General features: G+C 39.8%; 1 protein-coding gene across 12 annotated transcripts; it reads right to left on the bottom strand.

Annotated features, from left to right (window-relative positions):
- Nucleotides 1–2,223: 2,223 nt before the first annotated feature.
- Nucleotides 2,224–23,136, bottom strand: LOC119013698 (mucin-2-like). 12 transcript variants are annotated; one of them, XM_037088470.1, is made up of 16 exons: nt 23,006–23,136; nt 14,954–15,020; nt 14,714–14,779; nt 13,599–13,649; nt 13,374–13,478; nt 13,065–13,176; nt 12,831–12,863; nt 12,520–12,558; nt 11,477–11,569; nt 11,037–11,192; nt 10,418–10,573; nt 10,028–10,153; nt 7,976–8,002; nt 7,216–7,325; nt 6,680–6,739; nt 2,224–4,671 (listed from the first exon to the last, which is right to left on the bottom strand). In XM_037088470.1, the coding sequence occupies exons 2-16, from the start codon at nt 14,990–14,992 to the stop codon at nt 4,597–4,599; spliced, it is 1,248 nt and encodes a 415-aa protein (XP_036944365.1). In that variant the 5' UTR covers nt 14,993–15,020; nt 23,006–23,136; the 3' UTR covers nt 2,224–4,596. The 12 variants fall into 12 exon arrangements, with proteins under 12 accessions (XP_036944365.1, XP_036944363.1, XP_036944366.1 ...); XM_037088468.1 differs by lacking the exon at nt 23,006–23,136 and adding an exon at nt 22,493–22,587; XM_037088471.1 differs by lacking the exon at nt 23,006–23,136 and adding an exon at nt 22,493–22,587 and having other exon boundaries at nt 7,976–7,999.
- Nucleotides 23,137–24,442: the final 1,306 nt, after the last annotated feature.

Here is a 24,442-nt window from a genome sequence, read left to right as displayed (position 1 = left end):
GTGACATCTGTATCAGAGATATAAGCTCACATCTCCATGCTAACATGCTGACAATGACAATGCTGGCATGTTGATGGTAAACAGGTTTTACATTTACCACATGCATGTTGGTTTAGCATATTAGCAATGCAAACATTTGTCAATTAGCTCTAAGCATAAAGTACAGCTGAGGCTGTTGGGAAGGTCTGTTATAATTCAGTGTCTTCTTCTCGTGCTTTCATTTTGAAACCATGCCCTTGTGTTTCTCTGCTTGCTTTTCAGTTTCTACTGTGTGTTTTTCCCTCTCAGTGCTCTTCAGTTCGTTACCTCACCTCTTCCTGATCCCCTCCTCAGTGTGCCTGTGTATACAGTCTTCGTTCTCCCTCACGTGTTTGTCAGTTTGCTCCGTGATGTTCCCTGTCACGCCGTCCGTCTGTCTGGTTCCATGATACCCCTTTTGGTCCCCCATTTGGTAAGTTTCTGGTTTTGGTTTCTTGCTTCTCTTTTTGATTTGAACTTTACTTTTTCTTTGTACTTTGTTTGAGCTTTTTAGGTGCTTCTTTTTGGACTAGCTTTTTATGTCTAGATTCCCTTTTTTTTAATAATAAAGCTCACTTTTTATTTGTTCCCCCATGTGCTGCCCCCTGTGTGTGTATCTGCATTTGGGTCCTCCCCTTACTAAAACCGTGACACAACACTGTACACAACAATGAATTCAGGTCAGTATTCTTTTTGACCTTTGGCTGACACTATCGAGTTGCATGTCACTGTCACCATGTGATGTTCCGAGCAGTTGGTGGCTCTCAGGAACTAATAACTAACTTGTGTGGTCTCAGAAAAGATCTTGAGTGCTGGACCTGATTCTCAGCCAGGAAGGCATACATCAGTGAGACTTGTTTGGGGATTACTAGGCTTTGCTCTGCTGTATGCTCTTTATGTTTGATATGTTAAACCCAATATGGGATTTTACAAGACTGTGCAAGAAAGTGCGATTTCGCTGCTGTGAAATGGTATTATGTGAATTATGAATTTCAACTGAAACTTTATCAGCTACTGTCTCTAACATGGGCTCTATGTAACACTTTGTAGAAATACACATGTATTCCTTTTTAAGGAATACATGTTTTTGAGCAGATTGTAGCATGATGTGCAAATTGAGACCTCCCCATCTCTAAATTGCCTATACAATGATTTAAGTTGTTTCAAGTTTAGAAAATGAGTCCGCTAACAAAACAAACAAACAAACAAACAAACAAAACAACAAAAAATCTGAACATGTCAGGCTTTATTCACATTTTGAAGGTACTGTTTTTAAATTAAAAGCGCACCACTTTGTTGCCCGCTGTGGTAATATTAAAAAAGACACTACAGCAGAAAGTACTGAGGGACGGGGTGGAGTCCATTGCTCTGTGCTTGAATGTCATTTTTTGATACTAAAGGTAACACACTGCATGCTACGCTAACAACGATGTGCAAGTGTCAATTTTATTTATTTTTTTTAACCAACGAAATTGTATTCTGTCAGAATAGTTTGAGGAAGTTTGCGATCACATTACATTTTACATACAGTGTTTAACATCGAAATATTTCTTCACAAAATTCAAAATACAAGCATTTTTTTTTAAAATGCTGCATGCATTAAATAAGGCAAACAGAGCCCAAGCACAGCTTCGATGTTCAGTGTACTGTTCAAAACATGATAATGGGGAATCCATTTTTATCTCTCTGAAATCTGACCTGAATCAGGTATAACATCATGACCACTGACAGGTGAAGTGAGTAACACCGATTATCTCGTCATCGCTTCATTCTTTGTCGCTTAGCTGTGGAACACATGGGACCAGGATGCACTATGGCAAGAAGACAAGTTGGTGGTGTGATGCTTTGGGCAATGTTCTGCTGGGAAACCTTGGGTCCTGCCATCCATGTGGATGCTACTCTGACATGTACCACCTACATAAGCATTGTTGCAGACCATGAACACCCTATGATACCCTATTCCCTGATGGCTGTGGCCTCTTTCAGCAGGATGATGGGCAGTTCCACAAAGCAAAAGTGGTTCAGGAATGGTTTGAGGAGCACAAACACAAACTGAATATTCCCCAGATTTCGATCCAAGCGAGCATCTGTTGGATGTGCTGGATAAACAAGTCCGATCCATGGAGGCCCCACCTCGAAACTTACAGGACTTAAAGGATCTGCTGCTAACATCTTGGTGCCAGATACCACAGCACACCTTCAGGCGTCTAGTGGAGTCCATGCCTCAATGGGTCAGGGCTTTTTTTGGCAGCAAAAGGGGGACATGCACAATATTAGGCAGGTGGTCATAATGTTATGCCTGATCGGTGCAGGAAAACATTTTGTCTTTCATGTGAGCATATGCAGTAACTCCTGATATGCACAATCGGTCACATGGAACAATTACTACACACGTTAACAGTTAACACAGTAAAACTTCAGTGGATCGACCAGAGAGTGGAAGCTAGGTAACTGGCCAATTTTAAATTAAGCGATGTTGGAAATTTTGTGATTCTATTGGTAATTTACAACCTTAATTCTTAAGTACAGGATCCAACCATTGAGATTAATGTCAGCCAATGAGAATAGTGCTGCCACCAGGGCAGCTCTGACACTTCAGTCATTATCTTATCCACAACTAAGCAGTATGCACAAGTACATTCATCCTAGTTATGTGTGTAAAACAATCTTTCTATACACAGACAGTGAGACACGCTATAACAATCCTTTTTAGTTAAAAACACCATAAATAAACCAAATGATAAAAAAAATATATAAAAGCAGGGCATCACACTTGTTTATGGTTAAACCTGGATAAAATGCACTTAAACACCGTAAAGAGCCCATGACAAGCAGGGCAAGTCTGTGATCCCACATTATATCGAAAATAATGATTAGCAAATGGGATGTAACACAAAATAAAATGCAGTATTTTTAGGATTATTAAAGGTGTGTAGGATAAAGTTGCATCTATGGGTGATGTTACAGATCTCCTTCAAGCGTAATGAAAACTGAGCAACCTTTAATTTCATTAATTATGCACTAATAAAAACATAAGTATGAATATCATATTCCCTTTGTGCCAATGTTTTACCCTGAAGCTGACAGACTGGACCTTTAAATGTTATTATCATGGTATTATATAATGTATTTGGACGGTTGAAACAGGTCTTTAGAATGTTGTAATACATGTGGAAGTCATACAAAAGTTATTGTGTGTTAGATTGGGTATATTTGAGAGTAATTTAAAACATGTCTACGAAATATAAGAACATTATGGTTGATGCTCTATTTACAATACAACCTTCCCTTTACGATGCTTGTATTAATGAGAACCCTTCCAGGATAACTATTAAATACCATTTCACATCAACTTTCATTATGTTTCTCAGCTACTGAAAAACTGGTTATGATGTTGAACTGATTTGTCCCTTTTAACATTCTAATACTGCAGAGTATCTTATCATAGCAGGCTAGCTCACTCCCTAAGGCTAATACATAAAAAAAAATATAATAACATGTCTCTAAAACTCAGCCACAGATGCATCTCAAAATCTTTTTTTTGTTAGGTGCATGACTAGCATGTCAACAACAAAAAATAAACACAACCAAAAACTGAGTTCCCAATGGACACCAGTGCTATTACAGACAGGAAACCCAGAGTAATACATTAAGCATTTTTTTCACCACCATTCAAAGGTATGTGTATGGCTCATTAAAGAGAAAATTAAAAATGGCTGTGATTTATGAAGCAATAGAGGCCTTGGGCATTTCCTGCTTTCCTCATGCAGCTTACTTTACATGCATACATATGCTTGTGAATGTGGACGGTTGAATCCCAGAAAAAGTGAGTGACTGCACAGACATTTTGGACGCTCAGGCTGTAATGTGTTTGTTATTCATAGCTCGTATATCATGCCGTATAAGAGTTGTAACACAGTAACTGCATGCAACTGTACAGATTCTCTCCATGTTGAGAAGTATGGGATGTTCTCTACATCCCAACAACAGGCAGGTCTCGCGTGTCCTGATCTATATATCCAACAATTATATCACAGCATAATTGTTTCATGTGTTGTGCATAAACGAACAATAAAAGAAGAAAAGAAGGAAACCCTCTTAAATAATCCCTGAACTAGCATTTCTGTCTGAGCAACTCTGTTGGATTGGTGAAAACAAGCATGGGACTGAAACAAATACCAAGTAGCCCCTAGTCATCTGACGTTGCACTCAATTTCTTTTTGACGTGCAGGGGTAATGCAATACTCATCCTGATGAGATGAGAATGCAACACGGGATGAAGTGGCATGTTGCAGCTTGATCTCTCTCACTCCTCTTCACATCTGAAGTGAAGCTTCATTTGAGAGTTTATCCTCCTGAATGATGGCACCACATTACTGCGAACCACAGCCGTGCAGGTCCCCTGTCCTGTTGCCAGCCAGTGTAGAGCTCATCCTCCTTGCACCCTGAAGCTTTCACATATTCAATAGCTTGTTGTTGTATGAAGAATATACAGAGGCAGCGTTCTGAGTCCTCGGCGCATGATTTCATTTTCTCTTCCATGCACCTTTGGGGTAGGTTAAGTTGTGCCAGAAACCCCTACTCTTCATTTCCAACATGAAAGCCATTCGGTGTGAGTGGTGAATATGAGGAGATGGGATCCAGCTCAGTGGGCTGTGTGACAAAGAAAGGGAGAGAGATAAATGTTGATCCATAAACAAATGTCATCTATGCATTCCAGACTGCCAAGAATTTAAAAATGTCCCTTCTCGTACTGGGAAAAAAGCACAATCTGGAGCTCTGGTCAAATTCAACTAGGGTTGGATTTATTTGTATGAGGCTGGCGACTGGAATATGCAGATACATGTCCAAGAAAAAGTGCCATAAAATAAAATGTACAATGGTGTCTGGTGCCTCGTGTGTTGTTTATCCTCTTTTCTTTCATCTGTATTTGCTAAGAGGCTGCACTGCTGACATTTCAGCTCTGTATACACTTGCCATGTTTGGCGCTGTGCACCTTGAACACCTCGATGTCTGCAGCTCAACATTAGAGTTAACAGCCACGCCAGCAGCCCTGCGAGGCTGTCCTTGTGCTTCGAGCTAAGTCTCAACACGCTCACCAGGACAGTGTTAACATGTGTAGCTTGTAATGTTTTCACAATGTAAGTGCGCAGGAATTTGCTGGTGACTCCACTAAACTCCCACTCACTTGGATACATGACGTGGGAACGGTTGAAGTTGGCACTACATTTAGTGCCGGTCCATCGTATAGATATCAAAATCATCAACAGTGACTGGAAAAAACATTGGGAGGCACTTGAAGATTAGGATTACTGATACACTGACTGACTTTCTTACAGCCAACAGCAGATGCACACAGAGATGCATCATTCACCTGAGTAAATGCTACGTACAATTTTTATCGTTTTTAGTTGTTCTTCAAAATCTTCAGTCTGCACTGAGGGCTCACCCATGAAGTCAATTCTGAGTTGCGTATGTTTTTCTTGTTGTTTTTTTTGTTTTTTTACTAAAGGTGGATATGTTTCTAATGCCAGCAGCAGCTTGAAACGGGGTTGTGGGTTGAAATCCCCAAGTAAAGCCATGTACAGATTACATCTCCCAACTTTCAAGGAAAACAATTTTGTCTGCTTCGTTTCTATATTCTTGTCATGAACACTTGGTCAGTCACAGAGGTACATGACATGTAGTACTTGACATTAATTTTTCATACAAAGTTCCTATCTTCAAGGGTAATTTCATCAATTCTATACATTAGAGTGTGTTAAGAAGATGATAAATCTGGTTCTGCAGTTTTGATTTGGACTGCTTTTCAAAGTTTGGTACACTTTAACATGTTAGAGATTGGTAACATAAAGCTCAGACAATGTAGTGAATGGCTAATATTCATGAGATTTGTAGCTCTCCACTGCTAACAAAAGTGTTCTTTCTCTGATCATGGGAAAGAATGCTGCAGTGTAGATCTCTCCCCTTCCTGTCTATTAATAATTAATTGCAGTTAATGTGAGTTTGACTTGTACATTGGTTAAACATCACTCCTACATAGTTTCATCTTTACCCCTTGTGTTAAAGTGAAACTCTTGCCAAAAAGCAACCGAGGCTTTATTTGTGAATGTATATGGGTCAAACCTTTGTGTAAAAGTATAATTATGATGAAAGAGGCACTTTGAAGATTTACCAGATCTCCCTCCCCTGCGTCTGTTTCGTCCTTCTCCCTGATTGTCTGTCTCCGCCCTGATCACCTTCACCTGTTGCTTGTGTGTGTGTGTGTGTGTGTGCGTGTGTATATATATATATATATATATATATATATATATATATATATATATATATATATATATATATATATATATATATATATATATATATAGTCCCTGTGTTTCCCCTGTCCGTTGCGTAAAAGTGCCCCAGCACGCCATTGAAAATGAGCTTGCCTGAAAACGAAACTACGGTAAATCTTAAAAGTGCCTCTAAAGTGCCCTCTGAAACATAAACATGGTGACAGTTCTATGAATCATAAATTACAATAGCACAGCTAAACAAAAGTGAGTCCAGAATGTTACAACATCAGCTCTGGGGGAAGAGGGAGAGGTCCCGGTCTCAGGAAACAGGCCTGTGAGCCAGGTTGGAAAAACACACACAAAGCATAGTTCTACTGCAATACCTTCAACTCTGTCACCAGCTGAGCTTCTAATGAGGCCCGATCCGTCACATAGGTTGCAACCTGGGGAAGAAATTACACATTTTTCTTGTTAGGTCAACTGCGTTGTGCAGCAGGAGCAAGGGTTCATTCAAGGCAAGGAGTTAAACCACTAGACAGCCGTCAAAGACAATATTTTCAGTAGGTATGAAGTTACTACTTGTCGACTCACTGAGAAAAAAATCACGCTAACAAAGATTTATTCAAGCTCTAAAATTAATAGCCGTGATCACTACAAGGCTAACCAAGTCACTGAGTTATGCAGAAGAGCTGGAGGATTAACAGAATTTATTTTCATCTTAAATTATGATTCAGTTTCAGGAAAATATGTGACTTATCAAGCTGAACAATTGTACAGTAATCAGTGAAGCCCCTGGAAACGCCTAATTTGTGCCTGATCTGTGGTCTGATGAACATTAAATTAATCAGAATCAGTTTCATCAGTGGCAATCATGCATGAACCGTTACAAAACAACAAAAAAGAATTTGCTCATACTCACTGACTCGTGACTCAACCTCGGGTTGCTCCCGCGTTGATAAAGAAACACCATGAGTGCGGCCACATTGAGGCTTGCGGATATCACTGAAAATATCTTCAGGGCTAAGTTTTCTGGTCAAGGAGAGATCAGAGAAAGGTTCCATTAATGTTACCCAACAAAAACATCAAAACTACATCTACAGTACCACAGTACAGGCATCTGGCAGGATGAATTACTCCAGAATCCAACACAATGAGCAGAGAGAACAACACATTCTAACAAAAACATTCCCATCACTGTTTAATGCATGTTTAACAATAATCTTTCTCACATAATACTGCTGAGGGATCCATTTTGTTTGTATGCTTTCCACATTTGACATACCTCCTTGAAACAGGTGTGTATGTATATATATATATATATATATATATATATATATATATATATATATATATATATACACACATATACATATATATATATACATATATATATATATATAAAAGCAGATGTGTACTGATTAAAAAGTCATTAAAGACTCATTTTCAGTCTTGTAAACTCTCCAATCACATGACAACAAAATTAACAGCCAGCACTAACAACAAATAATTTATTAGGGACATCCTGCAAAAGTCTCTTCTCTTTTTAACTAAAACCTTAGACTTTTGATCAAACAAATCATGCAGTCTGACACTTTCACCTTTCTGACATTTCAACTTACCACAAGCTGAAATATATTTGTATCAACCCCAATAAACAATTAATTGAGGGAAAAGCTTACCTTTTTCATTGGAAAATGTTTTTTCTGCTGTGGAAAGATGAAAAAAAACAACCAAAGTTGATTGACTACAATTTCAGACATACGTACGACAATGACAAGTAAACTACAGTCATGCATTTCTTTCAGTGCAGTGTCTGTTCGAATACCCAGAGGTTAAGGCAACATTGCCATTATCAACTGTATAATCATGTCAACCCAAAACGACACACTTTATCTATAAGTTGAGTCTCTTCAGTACCTTTAAACCATTGGAAAACCATGGATTCATACTGTATATGCACAAAGTGTTACATGCAGGACATTAGAGGTAAGATCGGGCCTAAAAAATCCAGCCCGACCCGACCCAGGCCCGCAGGCATTAAAGCCCGACCCAGCCCGAGCCCGACCAATTAACTTGATTTGCAGGCCCGAGCCCGAAGCAAACCCGAAATTTCAAGATTACGTTCACGAAATGTCCGCAAAGCCGTGCGCAAAGCGTGCTCTTGCTCTGCGCCTCCTGTTTAGTAGTAGTTATATAGCAATTACCCTACAGCGCCGCCTTCTCTGTTTTATCCAAATTATTTATTTACAATAAGTATTCCTTAGTTTAGTGTTTAGTGTCCCGAATTTCGGGCCGGGTCGGGCTCGGGCTCGGGCTCGGGCTAAAGTTCTTACCTCTACAGGACATGCAGAGAGAACAGTGATAAATGAATGTAAAAGGGTATGTGTCAACAAAGAGAAGAGAGGTAGCAGACTTTACAGGTTAAAATCTAACCTCAAGCCAAAGAGAAGGAAGCGACTGTGGGCTGCTCTTTGTGGAAGGTGGGACATTTCCTTTGCCAAACCAAATTAAGTCCTCAGTCTTGTAAGACCAGAATGTGCTGTTAGAAAATACTTTACGGTGTGAGCATAAATTGCATATTTGCGTTAGTTTTTGAGTGCTGTATGGTTTCATTGCTCAGCTAGAGGCAACTGGGGGAAAATCTTTATCATCAAACAAGAAGGAGCACTCAAAAACATGCTTGGACAAGCCTCACAAATTGAAGACTTAGGCTCTCCATTTCTGCTTGAAGAGAGAAAAGACCTGGAGCATAAGGGCCGGTGGGTTTGCTTGTCTGATTAGCTTTCTTCCCCCCTATAAAGAATGCATAGCAGCTTCCTTGAACTTCTGTATGGAAAACATTGTGCCAAATTGTGTTATAATTATTGTCATAATAACCTGCATTTTAATATTCTTATAGCACTAATTAAGCCCTTCAGTTAAGTCAGTGGTTCTCAAAAATAGTGTTGTGGGACCCAGAGGTTCCTTGAGAGGGTTCCAGGGGCTCTCCAGCAAAAAGGGGAATAAATTATTTTCACTACAATTCCATCCATAAGTAACACAATAGTGCTTTTCTTACTACATTTAGCCCCAGGCTAAGGGTGCACTCACACTAAGAAATATGTACTTTGCACAGTTCAGTTTGGTTGACTAGTGTGAGTGCTCTGTACCCTGCTACCATTTGGCCCTGGCACAGTTGGAAGATGTGTGCTTTGACACAGTGCGGTTGCTCACACACAAGCGTAAGCACAAGCACACGTGCACGATGTGAACATGAAGTACAATCAAGTGTTTTACACTGCCTTGTGAAATCAAGAAATCCAGGAATGTGAGAGGGCCATCTATGACCAAAACAACACAAATTAGTGCCACAAAAAGTTTGTCATGTCCCGCGTCGTTCTCATTGTGCAGCTGCCGCGCTACGGCATGATGACGTATGTACGACAGGTAAATGTGCTCAGGCCCTGTTCCAGCCAGCGCAATGTGAGTACGGAGAAAACGGGGCCAAGTGTAAGTGCACCCTAATAAAGCTGTTAGCATGGTTAGCCCTAAGTTTGTGGGGTTGTCTCCTGAAAATGTGCTAAAAATGGGGCTAAAAAGTGCCAGTGTGAAACGGGGCTGGAGTGAATATGACATGACAGGGTCTTATTTGTGTCTGATATGGGGTCAATCACTTAAAAAGGTTTGAGAACCACTGAGTTAAACTAGAGACAGAAGCAATGTTTGAGTGTATCATGTTCAGTTTAGCTTACCATTGCTCTGTGTGGAGTTTATTGTAATTTGTGGTAGTTCTGTTGTTGTCGTTGCTGTTGTTGGTGGTGATGATGATGGTTGTGTCACTTTTGGTGGTACTGCTGATGTTGTTCTTTCTGGTTGTGCTAATGGCAGTTAAACAAAAATATGGTCAATATTAAAAGTGGCGCTTTCGTCATAATTATGCTTTTAAACTAAAGTTTGACTCAAATACATTAACAAGAAAGCCTAAGTTGTACTTTTTTTTTTGCTTTAAAAATGTTTGAGAATCACTGAGTCAGACTCAGGACAGAAGCTATGTTTGAGTACATTATTTGAAATAAAGAAATCTGTAGTTAACCATAACATTCATATTTGAATATGCCTGTGTGAAGTTCAATTTAACTTACCAGTGATGTGTGTGAAGTTTATTGTTGTTGGTGGTAGTTCTGTTGTTGTCGTTGCTGTTGTTGGTGGTGATGATGATGGTTGTGTCACTTTTGGTGGTACTGCTGATGTTGTTCTTTCTGGTTGTGCTAATGGCAGTGTTGTTGATTGATTTAACCCTGCAAGTAGGCAGTCAGCCAATTAGTTAGTATTAAAATCTTACAGTATGGATGGATGCAGGAATACTATGTTATCATAAATATTAATAGACTGAGACTATCAGCAAAGTCTCATAATTTTCTTGAGCCTTCTTAGCGTTTTAAAAATAGTGATTTTGATGCTATCATAGTAGTGCCGCTAACACTCCCATTGAAAATGATTTAGACTCGAAAACAAAAATATGGTCAATATTAAAAGTGGCGCTTTCGTCATAATTATGCTTTTAAACTTAAGTTTGACTCAAATACATTAACAAGAAAGCCTAAGTTGTACTTTTTTTTTTGCTTTAAAAATGTTTGAGAATCACTGAGTCAGACTCAGGACAGAAGCTATGTTTGAGTACATTATTTGAAATAAAGAAATCTGTAGTTAACCATAACATTCATATTTGAATATGCCTGTGTGAAGTTCAATTTAACTTACCAGTGATGTGTGTGAAGTTTATTGTTGTTGGTGGTAGTTCTGTTGTTGTCGTTGCTGTTGTTGGTGGTGATGATGATGGTTGTGTCACTTTTGGTGCTACTGCTGATGTTGTTCTTTCTGGTTGTGCTAATGGCAGTGTTGTTGATTGATTTAACCCTGCAAGTAGGCAGTCAGCCAATTAGTTAGTAATAAAATCTTACACTATGGATTGATGCAGGAATACTATGTTATCATAAATATTAATAGACTGAGACTAACTTCATATTGAGTCGAGCCTTCTTAGTGTTTTAAAAATAGTGATTTTGATGCTATCATAGTAGTGCTGCTAGCACTCCCATTGAAAATGATTTCAACTCGAAAACGAAAATATGGTCAATATTAGAAGTGCCGCTTTCATCATAATAATGCTTTTAAACTAAAGTTTGACTCATATAGATTACCATTGCTCTGTGTGAGATTTGTTGTTGGTGGTAGTTCTGTTGTTGTCTTCATGGGTGTCACCACTGTTCTTTCTGGCAGTGTTCTTGGTGTTGCTGATGCAGAAATACTATGTTATTATTCATATTTGTAGACTTTGAAAAGCAGTATTCAAAGGTACAGGAAACTAAAGCATGTTGAATTTGTAACTAAATATGTTTTAATTGTGTTGGTTGAAATTCAATCTTTCCATTACTTGATTCTTTGACTTTTAGAGTCAATTACTGTCATGAGTGGTGAATATAATCAAGCTCATCTCCCTCAGTGAATTATTTTTGTTGCTATGTGTTTTTGCTACAGCAACTTTTTGTCTGAAATTGGATCTAGACTCATGCTTGTGCTTTTTTTCCTCCTTTGTGTTCAGATTCTCCAGCATCTCCCTGCTCAGCTCTCAGCGTCTCTGGACAGTCTGAAAACTCTCACCGTCATCTCCTGACAGTCCATCCAACCTGCCAGTAACTCCCGTTTCATTATTTGGGTCATTCCAGAATTGGATGACATTTGGGCTTTGGAATTTTCAAAAAAAAATAACCTTCTATTTTACTGTTTTCTGTTACATATTCATCAATAATAGGTATTAAACTATAAAAAGCTTCCTTGGCTCATCTCAGGCATAAAAGGATTTTTTTGTATTACATTTCCCATTTGATATTTGCTATGTTTTTGCAACCCTGTCACTAGCAGGGTTGAAAATGCATGCTAATTTTAGCTTTTTCTCACAAATCTATGCTAATTGTTTAGCTAGCTGTTAGCATTTACCAAGATGACAAACTTGAATAATAATTATTATCATCATTATTTTACACTGAAAATACACATGTCTACATAAATTTGTTTTATCATTATGACCATAAAAGATTAAGCTTAAGGTTACATATGTATCCATGGTTCTCTGTACATGTGGAATATGTCACTATGAACTAGTCTTTGGGCATTATTTCTGGGATTTCAAATGCACAGCACCAAGGAGCACCTCAAGCACTTCTAAATGAAAGGTGTAACTTACCTGTAGATGGTCCTCCTGAAAGGAACTTGCATGTAGTATCTAAACAAAAGATTTAATAATCAAGATTGTATCAGTGAAGGCCATGAACTGTAACTGCAACAAACTGTAAAATCACTCAAGCATGTGCGGTTTAATCAAAATAAACGCTCGACACAGCAGTAACAGTCGACTGTGCAACGTTTTGTTGCAGGCAGTCACGCGTCTACACAGACAAAATACAAACACACACGCACACATTCACACAGAAACCCTTTTCAACAGACACATCACATATCACAGCCATACACTCACAATGCAGCTTGTATACTCACCGTATTCGCATTGTTCAGCTTCGATCTCTACGTCTGTGATAAAAGAAAAGCAAAATTGATGAATTGTGCCATTCTATCAACACTTTGGTGTTTAGCGTTGGTACTGTTTTCACTGCAAAATTAAAAAATATATACTACAACAGGATTTTTTAGACAAACAGCTGTTGTTGAATCTCCCAGTTGTCCCAGCAGTTTTAGCTGCTCACTTTGCAGCAGCATCAGTATGAGTGATACCTGGGTATTTGTGTTTGATGGCTGCAAGCGTCAGGCACATGAACTGATAGAAAGGCATTGTCCCAGAAGTGTTCCCTTTACACTTTTCAGTGTATAGGTTTACTGGTTTTCCCTGTGGAGGAAAAGGAAACAGCTGATTTATCAAATACATTCATTAGCTTGGCCTTCACTTTAAAGGTCCCCCCTTACCCTAACCCTAACCATCCCAATACATCAGTACTTGAGGAGTGGGGAATGAGACTCAAAAATCAACTTTTCTTACAAATTGGACCTTAAACAAGGGATGAAATGTGAGACGTAGAACCTTGCCTGTTTACTCACAATCCTGAAGCAGTCGTAAAGTATGGACTCATATGACCTCGCACTTGTTTTGTTTTCTCTAGCTGCTCTCTCCAAAGAACACTCCACTGTGTCCTGCATTGGAAAGCGTGAACTTAGCCAATTTCAACACAGTACAGTTCTCGTTAAACAAAATGCATTCACAAACAATGAATCTCAACGGATCACTTTTTGCGTGTTGCTTTAATAAATTACCTGGTGATCCTCTGGCTCAACGAGGGTGATGACCTGGGTTATGTTTCCTGTCTTGAAAGTGGAACAGAAGACAAACGGATGATATCAATTATTAATCTCTAGTTTGTCATTCCTTAAAGCAGCAACAAACATGTTTTTAGACACAGCTTTTTTCAGGATACATAGCGCTGAGGCGGTGCATCTATTTAAAAGATTCATAATTGTAATATGATAATGGTGTACCGAAGCAAACTTTGTTTTAGCAACATTACCATTCATCTGTCCAGCTAACAAATTCAGTTACTTTGTAATAATAGCTTTTTTTTTTTTTTGTCAACATTCCCTGGTGTTACATTTTCACAAATAATAAGTCAAGAGGACAATATAGCTCTTTAGCAAGGCCAACTTGAAAAAATACGCTATTTTATACGCTGCCCTACCACCAGACTTCAGAGCATTGACTCCTCAACACATCCTTAAACCCTCTCCTCACTATTTTGACATTCAGATTCTGACCCAGTAACAGGCATTAAGAATAACTGCAAAAACTATATAGAAATAGGCCTAATTTGCTATAAAGGCATCAGTGTTAAATCAAAAACGTTGCATAACTATATTATAATTATTGTGTTCCCAATCACAATGAAATGCTGTGAGAAGCTTAAGAAAACTTAGTTACGTCAAGCAGTGTACAGGGGTTTGCCAGTTATCAATACACGAGTCTGATTATTGGGTCTTTCTAAGAGGTAGGTCTTTAGCAGAAACCAATTGTATTGTGAGACGAATATCTTGGTTTGGGTCTTTATATCTTTTTATATCTTGGCGTTTGAAAAACTGTTAGGTTACAAGGTGCCTTTTGAGTCATTATTTTGACAATGTGGCACATTTTTAGCCACTAGCTGCAGAATTAGGCAGTTTCTTTCTTCGGTTCCCACATTAGCAGCATTCGAAAAAGTGACAGAGGCAGACAGCATGTCCTGTTGTTAGAGACACCCTGATAGAAAGCTATTCCGACAGACAGCTACTACAGCCGAACCTCTGAGAAAGGTCACAGAAGGAGACTTTGTGGTCATCACATTTTCATTTTGCCGATGTCTGGCAAAAAAAGGAAAAAGATTGAAAGAAAAAAAATGTACCCATTTATCCACATTGAAGTATTCCATACAGTTCCCGTATGACAGGTCGATCGTGCTCAGGAGCACCTGGCAGACAAAAATTAAACAGCAGTGTTCAAGGTTTGTTTGAAACAGTTTATAGATTGTTAGAAAGCATGTTGGATATACATAATAGCACATAATATTCAAACGACTTCAGTGCACATCATTCCTTGTTTGTATTAGACTGCACATTACACTTTGTTGCCGGGTGTCACTTACTAGGAGAAAGAGTCGGGCTTTGCATTTCCATGATGTCATGCTGCCACTGTGACCATCCAGACTCACACTGGAGAGGAGAGGACAAAAAGAAAAGACAAGAGAGGTAAGGGAAAAGGAATAAAAGGGGAGGAAAAAGAAGAAGTCAGTGCCTATTCTGATACATCTTTGTCACGCCAGTTTTGTTCCGTGTCGTTTCACCTCTTCACTGATGAAAAGAAAAGATGAGCGCAGCAGAGAGACATGTTGTTGAGCGGTTCTGGGGCGTGCTGTTGGGTCTGTCACCTCTCACACAAACCTGATCTCAAACAGCAGCTGTCAACAATAACAAGAGACTATGTAGGGAAACACATCCCATAATAAAACCAAGTCACACAGAACCCCATGTGAAAAACTCAGTGGCCTGTTTGATGGGTTGTTTAGCAACTAATAATGTAATAATGGCAAATAATGTAATAAAATCACGGACGCAAAACGTAATAAGGGCTTTGCGCGTAATGTAATAATGTAATAACTTTTTACATTAGGAGCCTTATTGATACAGTTCATAATGTAATAACAGCTCATATAGTCTTATATATTGAGCATGTTCTTTGCTACAGTATCTAATAATAACTTCTGCAATAAAAACACTTTTAAATTGTTCTTTTCAAATGAGTAAGTGAACACTCTTTCCTTCCATACAACCTGATCGAAGACCTTCTAGTCAAAATGTTGCCGTTTTTTTATTGTTGGTCTTAAACTGGGCAATTTAATAAAGGCGTTTAAACATTATTTTCCTACTACACAATACAATACAAGCAGCATAACTTGGTGTAAATTTGTGAAGATTATCTTTCTGATCACAATGTATGACTTGTGAAACTTGTGTTTGCTACGGATCTTATTTTCTGCAATAATAAAAATCAAATTTCTCAGTTTTTTTCTCCAAGTTCTTCTGGCTTTTTGTATGCCTCTACTCAGAAATGTGATTCCAAAATGGAGCTTCCGAAATTCAGTAAAACCCCTGAAACAAGGACTATGGCTAACACAGGACATTTTCACATTTTGTTCTACAACATAAAATATTTCAGTTAATACCTCACCTCTGAATATAAAAGCATTTACGTGTCTTTAAAATATGGCGGTTGTGAACAGGTGGATAAATGAGACTACAGATTTACAGATGGCGAAGGCATTAATGCTAATTATGCCAAACATAGACTCATCTTCTCACTATTGTCACAACTTCAGCCAGACTTTAGTTTTTCATCTGTCTGTTTCCTGTTTTCTCCACACTAACTCTCACGTCATTTCAGACCCTGCCTCTCCCCCCTGCTCTGCATTACCTGTTGGTTTGATCCACCTGACCTGCTCCACCCCCTTACTCACCTGCTCCTCATCAGCTAATCAGCCCCCTCAGTATTTCTACTGATCCTTTTCCCTCAGTTCTTTGCCAGATTGTCTAGTGTGTTAACCTGGCTCTCCAGCGTTCAATATTTTGATTCTGATCCTGCCTGACTAACTCCTGCTGACTAATTACCTGGTTTGGCCTTCACTTGGTACTAAAACCTATTTTTGCAACTGAACTGTTTTTGTGTCGTGCTATTGGGTCCCTGCCTGCCATTCTGTGAAGCCTGACAACTATGTTGCAGACTTTAGTTGCAAACCAATCGAACTAATTTTCCAACTTGCAGACGGATCAATTGATAGTAAAGCATGATAAGTATAGTTACAGAGGTAAAATGATAATGCAACACTTTTCTCACTATATGAGCTATTTTTACATTATGAGCAGTATCAATAAGGCTCTTAATGTAAAGTTATTACATTATTAACTTTTATTACATTGAAATGATTACATTATGAGTTATTACATTATTAGCCATTATTACATGACACTGGATTCTGTTTGAACAGCTGGTGACTATTCCGGGCCCATTCTAATAGGGCCTGTTTGTTAACAGCCATTAGACTCAGACACAGACACAACAGTGGGAAAGTCTGAGGAGCTCAGCATTGATCTGTGTTCTACACCAACAAAAGCTGAGAGGCTGCTGTTCCAGATGTGGCGCAATAAGTGTCCTGACTGATTGCATTCCAGTTTCAAATTGCACATGGACAATCCGACTGTTTACCACATGAAGAACAAACACTGTTCCAAGGAAATAAGTCTGTGCCACAAGGCCGACAATTCAGCTGAAGTTAGCTGAACTAAAATTTCAAAGTGGATGTAAACTTTTGACCACAACTCCACAGCCCACTTTGACCACACAATCTCCAACTCACTGATTTGATGCTCTGATTGAACGTGAAAGTTAATGTAACTGTGCTGGGGCGTCATGTTGGTACACGAGTGCACACCGCAGGACAGGACTCCACCTCTCCTCACCTCGGCTGGGAGGATCATCAGAACATATTGTACCTACACAATGCCTGAACAACACAATTTACAAAAAAAAAAAAAGTATGCCTCATGTTCTTTTAAGAGATATCTCTTCAGTGTTTTCTGATTTGCTGTCAGCTAAATCACAGTGTGTACAAAATGGATGAATTATATTAGGAAAAAGGAAGGGATTCACCTGAATTGAAAATGTGAGTAGGCTACTGCACATTGGGAATTAAAGGTCCAATGTGTAAGGATGGACCACCTGTCTATCTACGACAAACAGGGGGCAGCATATCACCAGAGTGGCAGCTAGTTTTTGTTAGTCGTAGCTCAGTTAGCCACGCGGCTAGCCGGCTGGACTCGGAGTCAGCTGGTTAGCATGCTAACTTCAGTAGATATGCTTACAACACAATGTACAGACGTTATAATGTCTGAACTGGTATTTTTTCGTTAACTGTTGATAATTTCAGTTATTAGTTTTGGAATGTTTTCAACTAACATTCTCACATGTGCCTTTAAGTGTACCTTTAAAAAAAAACAAAAAAACAGATAAAGTAAACACCAAGTAACTTGAGGGGTAAAAGAAAAAACACAAAATAATGACAACATTTTACCATATTGACGCTTCTAAATGGCTAAAACCTAATAATATCAGTTTCATATTTTTCAAATAACATCTTTTTTTCTCCATTATATACATTTGTCTCACTAGACAATTTGGTATTTTAATTTGATATATCTGAGAGGCAAGTATATGTCATTTGAAACAAGATACTTGTGATGTATTAGCGCTCACCAAGACTGTCATTTAGTACATGTTGGCAGTCAGTCTGAGATGTTGCTGTTGAGTAGATATCAGAAACATGAATGATTATATCTTTTGTTTTTTCCTTAAATCTTAAAATTGTCATAGTTGAGACTTAAATGATGATGACCGAAATACAAACGTCTACAGATTTCACATATCTCCACAATGTTAGGCAACAATATGCACATGTTAAATTAAAAATATAGCAGGACCACATTCATTTTGCAAAAATGCAACACATTTACATTTATTGGGTGTAGCAATAAGTTGGTGGTTCGCAAACCCCCATGCTGCCAGTGTAAAGCAAGACCCTGGAACATTTCCTAACAGCTGCTGACACTCCAGCAAACAGCTGCATCATAAACATCTTTCTGTCTGTCTATGATGCAACTACACCGAGTCTAATACGACACACACACACACACACACACACACACACACACACACACACACACACACACACGCTCTTCTATGATAGAAACAGATATAATTTTTATTCCACACATCCTTGTTCTTCTTCTGTCCCAAATTACCAATGATGCAGCTTAGAGTGAAAGTGATCAAATTACATGCAGCTTCCTCTGGCGACACAAAGGGCGTTATACTGGCCTCATGTGACCACATATGCTGCTGTACTCTCCAAAACACACCTTAATGTGTAAAAGTGGTCAAGTTGAACGCAATCCAAACAAACAAGTGGCAGCAAACAACACGTTCTCTTTATACGATAAGATTAATCTTAAGCCAAATTGTCACAAATGATTCCCATGCCATTGGGACTTTTTCGCTTTCAGTATTGTGTGGAATTTGTGGTCAGAGTCAGATTTTTCCTTGATTCCTTCCTTGTGCTGAGGGCGTTTTATGCTAGAAAGAGTGTCCACCACAATTGTCCAAACTCCAAGGTGACAACTACAAATGAGCCCCAACGTGCAACGGTGCAAAAGCCCTAAAGATACTGGGTTTACACTGATGGAACCAGAGGGGAGCAGCACATCCTTACAGTTTAGAGCTCCGAACCAGAAACCGTTCCGCACGTTTGCTTGAGAAGCGAGTCAAACGATGAACTGATGATCATTTTTAAAAATTCTGATTATTTCTATAGTCGCAATACCAGCACAGAGGCTGGATGAGACCGGACAGACCTGCAGGGTGCTGTGTGGGTGGGGACATACATGCATTCATCGTAACCACTTGACAATGTAAATATGCAATTATAACTGACATTATTATTATTACTTTTAAGATCAATTATGGAGAAACAATCACATTGTTATAAACATTGGACTTTACATTGTCAAACATATTGACATTTGACAACTGTAATTGTAGATTATCTAATATATCTAGCAAAATTACATTTGAATTAAATACATGGCATTGGATATTATTGGGGCACATATTGGTTTACAAGCACCTCACCTCAACGCAGACACCCCAAATGCATTAGAGCTGTAAAAACAATGTGTTCATGGAAAGGCAATTTAGGATTTGAAGAAGAAAGGAAAGAAGGAAGGAAGGAATAAAGGGAGGGAGGAAAGGAAAGTTATTGACCCCAAACAAGAAAACAAAAGACATGGGCAGCTGTCGGCTGGGGGCCACTTGACTCTATGATCTCCCGTTCCATGCAGAGCACCCGAACACACACACACACACACACACACACACACACACACGCTCTTCTATGATAGAAACAGATATAATTTTTATTCCACACATCCTTGTTCTTCTTCTGTCTCAAATTACCAACGATGCAGCTTAGAGTGAAAGTGATCAAATTACATGCAGCTTCCTCTGGCGACACAAAGGGCGTTATACTGGCCTCATGTGACCACATATGCTGCTGTACTCTCCAAAACACACCTTAATGTGTAAAAGTGGTCAAGTTGAACGCAATCCAAACAAACAAGTGGCAGCAAACAACACGTTCTCTTTATACGATAAGATTAATCTTAAGCCAAATTGTCACAAATGATTCCCATGCCATTGGGACTTTTTCGCTTTCAGTATTGTGTGGAATTTGTGGTCAGAGTCAGATTTTTCCTTGATTCCTTCCTTGTGCTGAGGGCATTTTATGCTAGAAAGAGTGTCCACCACAATTGTCCAAACTCCAAGGTGACAACTACAAATGAGCCCCAACGTGCAACGGTGCAAAAGCCCTAAAGATACTGGGTTTACACTGATGGAACCAGAGGGGAGCAGCACATCCTTACAGTTTAGAGCTCCGAACCAGAAACCGTTCCGCACGTTTGCTTGAGAAGCGAGTCAAACGATGAACTGATGATCATTTTTAAAAATTCTGATTATTTCTATAGTCGCAATACCAGCACAGAGGCTGGATGAGACCGGACAGACCTGCAGGGTGCTGTGTGGGTGGGGACATACATGCATTCATCGTAACCACTTGACAATGTAAATATGCAATTATAACTGACATTATTATTATTACTTTTAAGATCAATTATGGAGAAACAATCACATTGTTATAAACATTGGACTTTACATTGTCAAACATATTGACATTTGACAACTGTAATTGTAGATTATCTAATATATCTAGCAAAATTACATTTGAATTAAATACATGGCATTGGATATTATTGGGGCACATATTGGTTTACAAGCACCTCACCTCAACGCAGACACCCCAAATGCATTAGAGCTGTAAAAACAATGTGTTCATGGAAAGGCAATTTAGGATTTGAAGAAGAAAGGAAAGAAGGAAGGAAGGAATAAAGGGAGGGAGGAAAGGAAAGTTATTGACCCCAAACAAGAAAACAAAAGACATGGGCAGCTGTCGGCTGGGGGCCACTTGACTCTATGATCTCCCGTTCCATGCAGAGCACCCGAACACACACACACACACACACACACACACACACACACGCTCTTCTATGATAGAAACAGATATAATTTTTATTCCACACATCCTTGTTCTTCTTCTGTCTCAAATTACCAACGATGCAGCTTAGAGTGAAAGTGATCAAATTACATGCAGCTTCCTCTGGCGACACAAAGGGCGTTATACTGGCCTCATGTGACCACATATGCTGCTGTACTCTCCAAAACACACCTTAATGTGTAAAAGTGGTCAAGTTGAACGCAATCCAAACAAACAAGTGGCAGCAAACAACACGTTCTCTTTATACGATAAGATTAATCTTAAGCCAAATTGTCACAAATGATTCCCATGCCATTGGGACTTTTTCGCTTTCAGTATTGTGTGGAATTTGTGGTCAGAGTCAGATTTTTCCTTGATTCCTTCCTTGTGCTGAGGGCATTTTATGCTAGAAAGAGTGTCCACCACAATTGTCCAAACTCCAAGGTGACAACTACAAATGAGCCCCAACGTGCAACGGTGCAAAAGCCCTAAAGATACTGGGTTTACACTGATGGAACCAGAGGGGAGCAGCACATCCTTACAGTTTAGAGCTCCGAACCAGAAACCGTTCCGCACGTTTGCTTGAGAAGCGAGTCAAACGATGAACTGATGATCATTTTTAAAAATTCTGATTATTTCTATAGTCGCAATACCAGCACAGAGGCTGGATGAGACCGGACAGACCTGCAGGGTGCTGTGTGGGTGGGGACATACATGCATTCATCGTAACCACTTGACAATGTAAATATGCAATTATAACTGACATTATTATTATTACTTTTAAGATCAATTATGGAGAAACAATCACATTGTTATAAACATTGGACTTTACATTGTCAAACATATTGACATTTGACAACTGTAATTGTAGATTATCTAATATATCTAGCAAAATTACATTTGAATTAAATACATGGCATTGGATATTATTGGGGCACATACTGGTTTACAAGCACCTCACCTCAACGCAGACACCCCAAATGCATTAGAGCTGTAAAAACAATGTGTTCATGGAAAGGCAATTTAGGATTTGAAGAAGGAAGGAAAGAAGGAAGGAAGGAATAAAGGGAGGGAGGAAAGGAAAGTTATTGACCCCAAACAAGAAAACAATAGACATGGGCAGCTGTCGGCTGGGGGCCACTTGACTCTATGATCTCCCGTTCCATGCAGAGCACCCGAACACACACACACACACCAACATAATTCGGCTAGGAAATCTCTGCGTGCCTGAGAGAAAGCTCTGACATTTCTGTTCCTTGCCAATCGCAGACCAAACTCATCCTGCGTACGCGTCCTGCTCTCACAGCGGCCCGTCAGCTCGGCTCGGTGTAAATGCGTTATCAGGGGACACACCGTGTGACGGAGGAGTCCGTCACACCCCGAGACTTTCTGCGATATCTGATTGTTGAGTGTGTCTCAGAGGAATAAAGACAGTTCGGTCAGGCACCCGACAGACCCCCCCCCCCCCCAGTATCTGTTCGCTCCTACCGTGCTGGTTCGTTGCCGGCGCTGGTCTGCTCGAGGTGGCTGCTGCACTCATCCTTTCACTGAAATTACTTTCGCTTTCTACTTTGGACACATGCTTTAAATTCCACCCACCCCCCCGCCCCCTCCTCTCGGCCCTCTCGAATGATCTCACCCCCGGAGTTTCCGAACGAGTCCTGAGCATCTGAACAAAGACACCTGGAAATAATTTAACTCCACGCCACCGCTGGAAAGTTTGGGACTAATCGAGCCCGTGCATCCGCTGTGCGTAACGGCCGGGCGCACGAGCGCAGCGTGTACCTGCGGCGGACAGGTCGGGACAAGACCCCGCGTGTTGCTGGGCACGTCGCTCACACAGCGGTCATAAGTCTCTATGGTACTAACTGCATTCTCCCCGCCCCGCCCACCCCGGCCCCAAATCAATCCATACTGGCAGGAATGTTACCAAACAGTTCAATAAAACTTTTTTTTTTTTTAAATTATTACTACATTATTATTAATAAACCATCTTCTCACCTCCATGCTGATGTCTTGGAGTCCACAGAGCGATTCCGGAGTCACAGCCGGACATTGTTGCAGCTCTCTCCAAACCCGCAGAAGTCGATGGAGACTTGTGCCAAAAGGTACACCGAAACAAACAAACCGGCAAAACAAAGAAATAGAGGAGTGTTACGAGCTCCATGGAGGGAAATAACCCCCCCCCCCCCCCAATAACATTTGGGAATCCAGGGCTTCCTCCTACTTTGCTGATGCTGGCAGAGCTGAATGAAATGTCCTTTTTCCAGTTATCAGTTCAGGACAGTGCTGCAGCGCCGTTTCCCACAGAAGCTCCGGAGATGTTGTTTTGTAGACTTAAAAAACTTCTGCTGCCTTTTGTTTTTTTTTTGTTGTTTTTTGTGAACTGCACCTCAGGGCCACCACATTAACTGATGCCAATTTGACCATGGAGCATTAGGTATCATTAGAGGTGAATTGCTGTTTTCTTAAAAAAAAAAAAAAAACCTAAACTTGGCTCGGCACTCATTTGTTGTGTCTCAATAGGACCCGGCCTTTGACTTCTTCGAAGGTGAGTCCTTCAGAGAGACCATGTCAACCGTTGATAAATGGGACAGTCTAGCCTTTGGAGCATTTCCTGCTCGCATCACCAGATGTTTTACCCTTACGCCATTTTATGCCACCCAGGCCCGTGAAAGTGACGGTCTACATCACACGATGTTGCCATTTTCTCTCCTTCTTTATTCTTTTTCAGGCGCGCAAAGAATCTTGGCATATGTGAGGCAACGAAGGATCGTAGCAGTGTGTCCTCCAAAAAGAGGGAAAAGAAGGAGCCTTTGTGGGCTGCATTTGGAGGAGCCTTCGGATTGGAACAGCCTTCGTGCGGCGTTGTGATGTCATTGGCCGCCGAAGGATGCAGACCCTTGAGACACAGCAGTTGTTTGGTTTGCACGCCACTCTGAGATTGCGCTTGCAAATCTCATTGTGATCGAGTGCTTGTCACTTTTTTAAAAGTCTTGATGTACAAGAGGACCCAACACTTTACCACCATAGTGTACATTTAAAAACCTATCACGCTTTTTATTTATTTATTTTTTTTAAATATAGTTTCTTGTGTATGTAAAAGCTTGTGAAAGTTTGAGAGGAGCGACTCTTTCCCACAGAAAACACTGTTCCTGATGTACCTGATGTAACGCCTCGTTGTTATTCTAACCTTTAAGTGATTCTGGATGTCACAGCACATCACCATGTCAAACATCATGCTGTGAAGCTAACTCAGCACACACACATTGATACAGGACAGCTGCTCTGATGCCTCCCCTGATGCCTCTGGTTACTACTTGACAACAACAAATTCTAGTCTCTTCCTGAATAGCTGGCAGTGCCTGTGACAAGTGTTTTTGTGGATGATTTGGTTGTTGCATAACACCATTGTTTCGCTACCTCCGCCCTAATATA

This window comes from Acanthopagrus latus, chromosome 23, assembly GCF_904848185.1.
Source record: "Acanthopagrus latus isolate v.2019 chromosome 23, fAcaLat1.1, whole genome shotgun sequence".
NCBI lineage: Eukaryota > Metazoa > Chordata > Actinopteri > Spariformes > Sparidae > Acanthopagrus > Acanthopagrus latus.
The sequence above is the reverse complement of the archived record's forward strand: the minus strand, read 5'-3'. Positions and strand labels throughout refer to the sequence as shown.